The 10,665-nt window shown below is 41.4% G+C and overlaps 1 protein-coding gene across 4 annotated transcripts in view; it reads left to right on the top strand.

Annotated features, from left to right (window-relative positions):
- LOC138056760 (fibronectin type III domain-containing protein-like) overlaps positions 1 to 10,399 on the top strand; it is a 28,571-nt gene extending 18,172 nt beyond the window's left edge. For all 4 annotated transcript variants that reach the window (XM_068902637.1, XM_068902638.1, XM_068902639.1 and 1 more), the window contains exons 6-16: positions 467 to 675; positions 1,204 to 1,348; positions 1,549 to 1,679; positions 2,245 to 2,529; positions 3,546 to 3,791; positions 4,222 to 4,467; positions 5,056 to 5,316; positions 6,489 to 6,797; positions 7,565 to 7,711; positions 8,463 to 8,598; positions 9,498 to 10,399. In XM_068902637.1, coding sequence (XP_068758738.1) covers positions 467 to 675; positions 1,204 to 1,348; positions 1,549 to 1,679; positions 2,245 to 2,529; positions 3,546 to 3,791; positions 4,222 to 4,467; positions 5,056 to 5,316; positions 6,489 to 6,797; positions 7,565 to 7,711; positions 8,463 to 8,598; positions 9,498 to 9,645 — 2,263 coding nt within the window. In that variant the 3' untranslated portion in view covers positions 9,646 to 10,399. The remainder of the gene's footprint in view (positions 1 to 466; positions 676 to 1,203; positions 1,349 to 1,548; positions 1,680 to 2,244; positions 2,530 to 3,545; positions 3,792 to 4,221; positions 4,468 to 5,055; positions 5,317 to 6,488; positions 6,798 to 7,564; positions 7,712 to 8,462; positions 8,599 to 9,497) is intronic.
- The last annotated feature ends 266 nt before the right edge of the window (positions 10,400 to 10,665 follow it).

Genomic DNA, 10,665 nt, shown 5'->3' with positions numbered 1-10,665 from the left:
TACGGGTTTTTTTTTTACTTTACCGTCGAAAGCTCCCTTGGACCAAAAATATTGCTTAGTTTCACTGTTTTCACCCAGGTGTAAAACTGAATATCGGTGACATAATACTTACTGGAGGAGGGGTGGGGGTCCAATATTGCTATGGACGAGCGTACCGTCCAAGGAGATACTACTGAATACTCTCAGTTGCTTTCACTCTTAACAGAATTCCTGTTTACGGCCATAGCAATGCCAGACAATTAGCAGTCCCTTTTCGTTTTTGTAAGCAGTGATCACTACTCTCAAGTTTGATTCCAACGTGGCTGCAACCCAAGACGCTTGGCTTGTGAACGCGTCATCTACTGTCATCCAAGAACACTAGTCCTTCTGAAAGTTCACAGTAACTCAACGCTTCATGGGTTATTGAACTTTTGCGCACTACTTTTTAATTTGTTATTTTTTTTTCTATCCATCACTTATATTCCAGGCCTACACCAAGTATAGCTTGGAAGAAAAATGGACAGCTTATCGTTGATGGATTGAATTCGATGGAGATTCCCATTTCCTTCCATGGAAGACGCTTGACCATCTATAATATTAACAAAGCAAAGCATGAAGATAATTATACTTGTGAGGCTGATGTTGCTGGTAGAAATGGCAGTGTTTTAATTCATACTGTTCATCTTATTGTTGGAGGTAAGCACAACGTAGCATGCGCAGCAGTCCGTAGTAATAAAAGAAGCGGGTCTGCAAGAAAGGGAAATCGTGAGGCGGATTGCTTTAAATTTGATGTCATCTGTTTGCTTGGACAACCGTGACAAAAGGTGCAGAGAATGTAAATTTTGTTTTCAAAAGAGCAAGGCAAAACAAGTAAAAGACAAATAATTACGAAAACAAAAACTACAAAATCCCCAATAGCTACTATTACAACTTAAAAAGCTTTGATCAAGTCTACTAGAAGTAGTTTTACTCGGTGATTGAGTTTTACTCAACTTTCGCATTTTGCTGTGGAAAACTTCTTCAGTTTCTGAGGAAGGTATGGTCTGGTTTCGCGTTTCGTTTTTTACACTAAGTCTATGCCATCCTAAAAAAATAATTAACGATTAAAAACGAACAAAGAGTAAACGGGTTATTTCTTCCTACGAGGGAGAAACTTGTCGACATTCAGTGTATCAGTGGAAGATTATAGCGTAATTTATCTAATATTGAGACGTTCATTTTTAGTTGCGCCAAAATGGACTGTGAAACCTCCAACCAGTAAAATGGAGATTATTGTTGAAACGAACGGAACTTTGGATTGCCAGGTGACTGCCTATCCCCCAGCAAAGATCACGTGGTACAAGAATGGATCACAACTGGATCTAAAGGAGTGAGTATAGTGCTGCAACGAGTGATGAAAAAGATCGCTTTTCTTTGGTTAACCCACAGGTTCTTGAGACTAGCAAGATGTCAGCAGCGCGCTATCGAACGGCGAAACATGTTATCTTGCATAAGTTAGGGTAGCTGAACATTTTGTTCAAAATCGATTTCTTACGAAAGAAACTCTTTTTATCCTCTGTTTCCTGGTAGTGAACAATTACGAATAGATAGCAACAAACTGAAGTTTGTGGATGTGACGCTTGGCAATGAAGGGTTGTATCAGTGTGTGGCAGAAAACCAACATGGAATGATTGTGTCCGCAACATGGATTCACGTACAGGGTGAGTACAATGATCTTAGGAAATCTCAACTCACTAAGGAAAGTTTTGGGACAAAACGAACCAAGTGCAATTGGTGAGTAGCGCCACCCCTCCCTACCTCGTTCCCAGGACCTCTCCCCTAGCTTCTGGGTTGAGGTCCTGGGAACGAGGTTGCATTCTTGTCCCACACTCTCCCCCAAGTTTTCCATTTTGACCGTTATCAAGCCTTCACCCACATTGAAAATTTGATATCAATTGATTTGGCAAGGGTAATCTGGCGAAGGACTAACTCGCTCGTAATATCTACCTGCCATAACAATGAGGTTCAATTCGCGACCTACGCAAGATACTCGAGTTGGTAGCCAATTCTGGATTTAAGCCCACTGTATTCGCATGAAAATCCAATGCCTCAGCCATTGTAGCACGCCGGATCCTTCTAGGGGACATCGTTTACTAGATGCCTCAGAACATGACTGTGACCCGTTTCCGATATCAACTCATATGATATCCAATTTAAAAAAAATTCTCTAACGTCGAAGCAATACAGTTTCGTCACAGACTCACTTTTTTGCTCTTTGTTCTACAGCATGGAAACCTTCTTTCAGTAATGCATCGTTGGGGCCTTTTGAATTGTTGCACGGTAGTGAAAGCAGATTACATTGTAACCCAAGCGCAGCGCCACGCCCATCATTTCAATGGTTCAGAAACGGAATTCTGATAAGTGCAGAGAACAGCAGTCGCTACGATTTCCAACAGAATGGTACATTAATAATAAAGAGAGTTGACAAGGAAAACGATGAGGGAAACTATACGTGCAAGGCGCGTAATTTTCTTGGTGAAGATTCGGCGTCAGCAGCTGTGATTGTGTATGGTAAGATTCAGTATTAAGCATCCATCTCTTAGGCAAATTACCCCGTAAGTGTGACCAGCATTTAATTTTTCCTCACAATAACACCGATTAACCAAACATGATGGTCGAAAGGATGAAGGAAATGATTACTTAAGATAGCAGTTCGTTGTTCGTAGGAGAACAGATTGGGAAAACAAGTGAGAGGCGTTCAAAGAATACTTCGCCAATGAAGAAGCAAATGCAAGGAAGTAAATGCGTTAGATATACCTTAACTCTAACGACAGCGCATGCGCCGTTGCATCACTAGCGTTAACATTCGATGTGTGTGAACCGCGGCAACGTGGAAGAAAACGAACGCGTTAATGGTTCTCCACGTTTGAAGTTAGACCTAGGACGTCGTTATCCTCGTTCGCCATCTAAGTCTGTGTCTCGGTATCGCACTTTCATTGTGTTTGTAAAAAAAATGTAAATGCTTTGTTTATAGTGGAATTGCACTTAGCTATCAAGCTAGTTTACAGGCACGCCACTTTTAACAATGTGAAAGAAACAATTCAAAGTTAACAGAAACATTATTAAGAACCCCAACTGGCAGGAGGCAACCAGTTGGCTATTTACAAAGCGTGGTGGAGTTGAATCCGGGACAACCGAAACAAATCCAAGCCAGAGGCTAGAACGGGATTTGAACCCGGAGCAGCCGCATGCAAACCCAACGCCCTAACCACTCTACCACGCTGCCTCCAGCGTAGCCTCCACCGTGCCTCCAGGTTTGTGTTCTACGTTGAAGGTCGATTGGTTTTTCTCCTTTACTTGCTATGTTGCGTTTGCATCGCACGTTTGAATCGAACCTTAAGAATAGAAGGAGAATAAAGTAGAGTAGATAACTGTGCAGATCACCATATTTTGCAGTCTTGTGGGCTAAATTGCGAAGGGTGCCGCTCACAACGTCGGACCGAATAATTTATCTCCTTCCACTCCCATTACTTACCTTTATTTTAAAAACGCAACATAACTATTCATTGCATTTCTTTACTTCTCAGTCCGACCAAGTTTTGTAAGTAGGCCAGCAAATCAGATGGCGAGAGAAGGAGACGTGGTCGCATTTCATTGTAGCGCAAATGGTTATCCCATCCCAGTCATAACATGGATAAGAAACGGACAGAATCTAAAAACTGGTGAAACACTAAGCTTCCAAGCCAAAAGAGATGATTCTGGAAAGTACTGGTGCCGAGGGGATAACGGTTTGGGTTTTCCTATAGTGGCCGAAACTATACTCGATGTGCAGTGTAAGTACGAATGCTTTGAATGTGCCCTGAATTAATCAGTAGTTGGACTGGTGCTTTTAACGGAAGACCAATACTCATTTGCTAATCAACTGTTACGGGTACACAGTTTCTTACAAGCGGACAAGTTTTAACACGTAAAACCATGAGAAGTTACTCTAGTTGGAAGGATTAAATATTTCCCATTAAAAAAATCTTTAAGAATGGGAAAGGTTGATTACATTTTCCAGCGTTTTATTTTACGGTACACAGTCAGGAAATAATCAATTCACGAACAAAATAATTTGAATAGAATTATATCAAAAGACATGTTAGTCTAGTGCGCTAAAAGTGAATAGTTTTCGCAAAATGCAATAAAAATTACGTTTTTTTTTTTCACAAGTTATTGTGTGGGTAATTTTACTCAGTTTATGTTTTTTTGCGTTTCTTAAAGTTCCGCCGAGTTTCATCATCACACCCAGAAACCAGACAGTTAAAGAAAACGAGAGAGCGACCTTTACATGTAGCGCCACTGGTAACCCAACCCCACAAATAACCTGGATAAAAGATGGGCTGACTGTGGGCTTAGGAAAGAATCTGACCTTTACGGCATCAAGGAATGATTCTGGAAAGTATCAGTGTCTGATAACAAATGGCTTGACTGCTGGTATCCAGGAAAGTGTTGATCTTGACGTACATTGTGAGTACAAAAGAATTTCATTTCACAATGGTCGTGTTTGTTAGGGCCAATTTACACGGTACGATTTTTGTCGCATGCGACAAGCTTACGACAGGCGTACGACATGACTTATGAGTGTCGCAGCGTTTAAAACATGTTTTAAAAATGCTACGACATTTTTCTGACGTACACGCCAATCGTAAGTCATGTCGTAGGCCTGTCCTAACCTTGCCGCATGCGACAAAAATGGTATCGTGTAAATCGGCCCGTCAAGCTCAATTGAAATCATTCGTGTTTCAGCGATGAGATTGGAACGAGCGTGCAACTGAAATTCGTTTCGTGTCTCAATTTTATGCTCGTTCCAGTCCGCTCTTTGCTTTATACTGAATTCTATACACAAGATGGTTCGTATCTCGGGCCTTAGCAAGGTGGCATATTCTCATAAAGAAGATAAACTTTGTGCACCGGCTAATGCTGGTATAAATGCTGATTTCACATGTTTATTTTTTTTATCAGTGAGCTCAAAATTCCCCGTATAACCTTATAATTGTAACAAATCCTCTAATCTTGTTTCCTCTTTAACATATTTGTTTCCTCCTTTGTATTCAGACAAACCTGAAAACACTCAGCTGTCAGTGGACGCCAACAATATCAGCGCAGTGCTTTACAATGGCCAAGTCAGACTTACTTGTACCAGCCATTCACACCCTGCTATAAACGCATACAGATTTTACCGGTTTCAAGAACTACTTGGCCAAAGCACAACTGGTATTTTCGATCTCATTGCGAGAGACTCTGGCTTGTATTCTTGTATCCCGTCTAACGACGCTGGGCCTGGAGAGAAAGCTCAAGTCACTTTAGTTGTTGATGGTGGGTGTCATGATTTGGTTAAAAATGTGTCTGTTATCGAAGGAGACGGCAAACTCATCGCCATATTGAAGGTTTGATATGGCGCAGGGTTGCCAGGTCGTCTTTTACGTAATCGGCCAAACTGATCGCCAAAATCGGCGGAATTGGAGTAAAAAAGGCCAAATTGCTAAATGACGCGAATGTTACCTTACGTTCGCTAAAAACGGCAAATACGCGACAAAAGAGGCGAATATTGAATAAAAAATCAGGCCGAGAGAAGAGCGTGGGTACTGGGTACAAGGTTGCAACAGTGCTGATTGCGCAATGGAAGTCGGATTACAAACAGCAATTCGACTATCAATCGAGTATTGATTATGAGTAAAATACCTAATAATAAAAAAGTGTGAAAACAAAATTTGAAAAGGCCAAAATAGGCCAGAATCGTTTTGGCCGGGTAACTATTATTTTCCCGGCCAAAAGGATTTCAAAAAGGCCAAATAATGGCGGACAGGTTTGTGACAAGTTTACACGGTCTATTTCTTCACAAGAATAGTGTATCCTGATCCAAATTTACACATTTATCCTTTTTTGGTCATAAACATTGCAGTTCAGTTTAAAAAAACCCGGAAAAAAATCTAAAATCTTCGTCATAGTACCACTTAAATTAAGATCAGCGCGAAGAGCTGGACTTCGTGCTTCCCCGCAGTCTTTTAATGGATATGCTCTGGCGCTTACATCTGGTTCGCAAGTGCTGCGCAAATGAAAATACAATCGCGGACGTAATTTTCGTTTTGCGTACTTTCATTTGCTCTTGTGTGTGCATTTTACACGTGTGAACCGAGACAACGCAAATTTGATTGAGAGCCAAAGTTTTTAAAAAATTGTCCATGCGCTTTCCGCGTTAAACTTAAAGGTGACACAAAGTTAGTGTTGCCTCTCCCACCATGATGGGAAAAGTCCTCCACTACGCCCACGTATCTTGCATTCCTTGTATTCAAGTTCATCTGGTAAGAAGTATGCGCGTGTAAAGCGAACCCTATTACAACTAACGCTCATGCTGCCCTTGGTAAGGGTTTTTTTCGATGTTTAAGGGGGATTACAACTGTTATACCACCACGGAGAAACAGAACATTTTGGAAGTCCTTTCTGTCCCATGGGATTAAAGTTTTTTATTATTTCGTTTGTTCTTCCAGGACTTCCTGCTGCTCCAAGTCAACTCCGAATAAATAAATGCATCGATTCAACTGTACTACTCTCATGGGTCCCCGGTGCATCTCATGGCGCTCCAGTTGATTACTATGTGATCGAAGAGGAGTCGAACGACGAACCTGCAGTCTTCAGATTTGTATTTAATGTTACCGATCCACAAGCCACACAAGCGTCCATTAAATTGAGTTGGAAACCTGCGACCGCTTTACGAATGAAAGCGGTCAATCGGTTTGGGACAATAACTAGTTTACCTACTTCTGTGGGTATTTGCAGACCTATCCCACCCCTAGAAGGTACGATAATCTTGTCTTACACTTCGTTACGTGGACTCTGGAAAACTGAGTTTTTTTCTATATCTGTAGCCACCTATGGTTGATTTTTGGTTAATCGACGTAAGGGACAAGTAATTCGCCATAGGAGGTTTTAATCCTACCCGTAAATCATATCTTACGCCGGCTGGGGCTTACGTGTCATGTTCTGAGCATTGTGCTGCAGGGTATTTTCAAATGCCATGGGGAAGTGTTTGCAGAAGGGGTTTACAGTTTTTCGTTCGTATCCGAGGTTCAGCCATTGCACATGTCATTATGAAGGCAGCACTTTGCTCTGCCTTTATTTTCATACCTTTAGTCAGTGGTGATTGAACCGGGCCAACGACTTCCTGGTCTAAAATCAAGCGCTTTTCTAATCGGATGGTACAAGAGGGCAAAATAACATAAAATCATTCTCTGCGCACGGTGTAGAGGTCGGGAAAGCGTAAACCGATTATTTGCGGGAATTATTGTTTAGCCCGAGGTTCCAGAAGAAACCGCGCGCTCAAAACATGCAAGCATTGCTAGGCGGTGCAGTTCAGCATGTACCGGACCTATTGAAAGTGAAACCTGTTAGGGTCCAAAGAGGCACTGGACAAATGATTTGTAATGTAGGAATGCATGAAACCGTTACTGAGCTTGTGATAACGAAAGCTGTCATCAGTGGCCACGCATAACATAATAGCGATTGTATATATTTGGCGTTGTTGTCGTTATTGAAACAATTATTGACATCATGCTTGATTTAATAGGTGTGATTCAGCCAGATGAAGATTCGCCAGTATATTCTCGGGCTTGGTTTGTTACTGTTATCGCATTCGTTGCTTATCTTGTCCTTTTTGTCGTGGTGTTTATCCTTATAAAGAAATACCGCCAGGAAAGAGGCCACTTGTACAACGGTAAGTTAACTGATGAGATGTCATCATCTAGGTAGCACAACTGCATGCAATCCATCCTGGAAATCGTTAAGTTGTACCAACTGAAACAACTTCCTGCAGTTAGATCAACTCAGAAATGATATCGATCCATTATGAGACTTTGATAGATATAAGTTAAAATTTGCTTATAAAGTTCGCGCTACTTCAAGCTGAGTTTTTGCGGGGAAAAAAGTAAAACAAAGCCAACCGCGACTTGAGTACGCGCAATTTCCCGCGCTTTAAGCTTCTTTGGTACAGTTGCTTTGAATTGTGATTGGTTCATTGTAATTGGCGCTTTTTTGTGCTGATTGCTAGTGGTCGTCAGTGTAACTGTGCATGACAACGCTCTCCCGAGAAAATATGGAACCAAGCCTCCGAACCCAGGGACAAGAGATTCCGGTCCACGAAAGATGCATAAAAAACTTAAAGCGCTTTTCCAAGCTTTTGTCAGAACTGTCCGGCCAGACCCGTCAGTTTGCAAAGAAAATGCGACAATTTGAAGAAACACTTGCATGATAATTCCTCGCATTCTTCTGGAGGAGTATATGTCATCCTTAAAGTGTGTTACATTGAAGGCGTAGTACAGTTATTCCTTCCAAATGCCCGGTCTGGCCGATCAGTTCCGTCAAATGGAAACCGTCCTTAGTTAAGCACTTTCAGGTTCGACCCAATCGATATGAAACCTGGAATATAACCTTCCGTTAAAAGTTCTTATTTTCTTTTTTTTTTATAGTTAAGCTGCGAGAGAATAAATATGGTGCCATTAAAAATCAAGAAAAAGAGGACACAATTCAACCACAAGAAGAACAACAAGTAGATGACGCAAAGGAGGCTGAAAGCAAACCTTTTCTGGCGAACAGTAATTCTAGGTACGTTGGCTCAAGTGGCGTTTGGACAAATCGCGTGAATCCCCTCCGAAAATAGACTGTCTTGCGGAAGCAATGTTCTCCTATAAATTTCGCGCTTGGCTTTTACCTGTCAAGGTGTTTTTAGTTTGTTTTGTTTTACTTCGCTTTTTCTTTTTCTTTTTTTTAAATCTCGGTTATTTTTACGGGCGCGTATGAGCGTTTTGTGTCGCACACTGAGTCACGGTAGGGAAGCAGAGCACGTGTAGTGGTGAGAGCACTCGACTTTGGTTGACAAAAGAAGCCTGAGTTCGATTCTCGAACTCGTTGAGTTTGTTGGTTCTCTACTCTGCTCCGAGAGGGTTTTTTCCCCGGGTATACTCCCTCTTCCTCAAAAACCAATGGTTGATTTGGTTTGATTTTTGTATGTTCAGGATCCGCAATTAGAGCCCCAGCGGTCATTCGATCATACTGTGCGCAGTGACAACCCGGCTTAAGTGAGAGGGTTTAGAAAATGGTCAGTCAGAGTCAACCTCGTTCCCAGGGTCTCTCCTCTCTGCCTCCACTGTCTTTTTCTCAACGACCATGGAGACAGAGAAGAGAGACCCTGGGAGCGAGGTTGAGTCAGACTGAACAAAAAGATTAAATAGACCATTTTACAGTTGTGTGCTTAGTTTCCTGGCCTTTGAATGAAAGTTAGACTGGAGTTGACTTTGCTTTGATAGAAACCTCACTGCTTTTCTTATGTAAATTCATACTAATTAGCACGAGAACAACATCATGAATATAAGAAAATGCAGTGAGGTTTCTATCAAAGCAAGGTCAACTCCAGACTCACTTTCATTCAAAGGCCAGGTAACTGAGCTCACAACTGTAAAATGGTCTATTTGTCGCCTCTAATTTGAGTTTTTTTTATTGTATAGTAAGGGACCTCCGGTTGACACCTCAAGGCCACTTTCTTTGTGCAGCATGTTTGAGGAAAATCAATTTGGAGAGGATGTTTCCTTTGCAGACGAATACAAAGAAACTGATGTTGTCTTCAATTACGAAAAGGAGGGCACTTGCGTTTAAAGAGTCAACCCAAATATTCATATTTCGCGTTAGAGATTACGTCTTGGATGTTGAGTTACATTTGCAAGATTTTACTTGTCTTGCGAATTTTGAGATAACACGCAGAGGTGCGTTACAAGTAGAAGTTGGGAGTGTTGCGTTACATACATTGTGGCTGCCTAATTCGAAAAATTATACCAGAGTTCACCCAATGATTAAATCAAGTTGTGTACTTCGTCTAACAGAATTGTGTTACGTTTTCTGCACTTGAATGTTGTGTCACGTTTGCAGTGTGTGACACGTTCCAACAATAGTTGTGGACCTCTATCTGGCGGGTCGGGTACATCCAAAATGTGGTATTTCTTCTTACAAAGAATAATTCAACAGATTCAATGGATGGAGAATACAGAACACACTAACATTTATACAAGACGGAAGAAAGAACCTACTTGCTGGTCACAGGGAATTTCGAAGGCATTTGTGTGTCGAAATTTTGTAGATCGTTCAAGTACGGGAAGTATCCATCTCCAGTTGTCTCGTTAACGACTGGGACTTCGATTCGAAGATCGGATGGAATTGACACAAAGAAAGCGTTTGGTTTGAGACTTGATTGATAGGGAAGGGTCTGGGTTTAGGTATCACGGAACCTAACTCACACGGCCTTTGCTCTGACCTAGGACATTCCGATTTTTTCAACTTTTAGTTTCACTCAACGCTTAATTTTCGCGTTTAAAGAAAACTCTTATGGTCCACTAAAACACTTGTTTTGCAAGTACAGATTTCTTAACTACATTGTTCTGTCCATTGCTTGCTGAATGCCAGTTTCAACGTTACCGGGCTTGTCTTCTTTGACAGTGTAACTGTTGCCGGTAAAAATCCGTTCTCAGGTTGAATCCGTTTTTACCGAGATTAAATTGGTGATCCTCATTTTATCAGGTTGAATACGCACTCAGATTAACTGAAGAAAGTTTTTTGAGCCTAAGTGAATCCTAGAGATAAATTAGGGTCACGTTAGGACTACTTTTGGTTATAATACATGGA

Source organism: Montipora capricornis, chromosome 7, assembly GCF_036669925.1.
Source record: "Montipora capricornis isolate CH-2021 chromosome 7, ASM3666992v2, whole genome shotgun sequence".
NCBI lineage: Eukaryota > Metazoa > Cnidaria > Anthozoa > Scleractinia > Acroporidae > Montipora > Montipora capricornis.
This window is presented reverse-complemented; position numbering and strand designations above follow the sequence as displayed.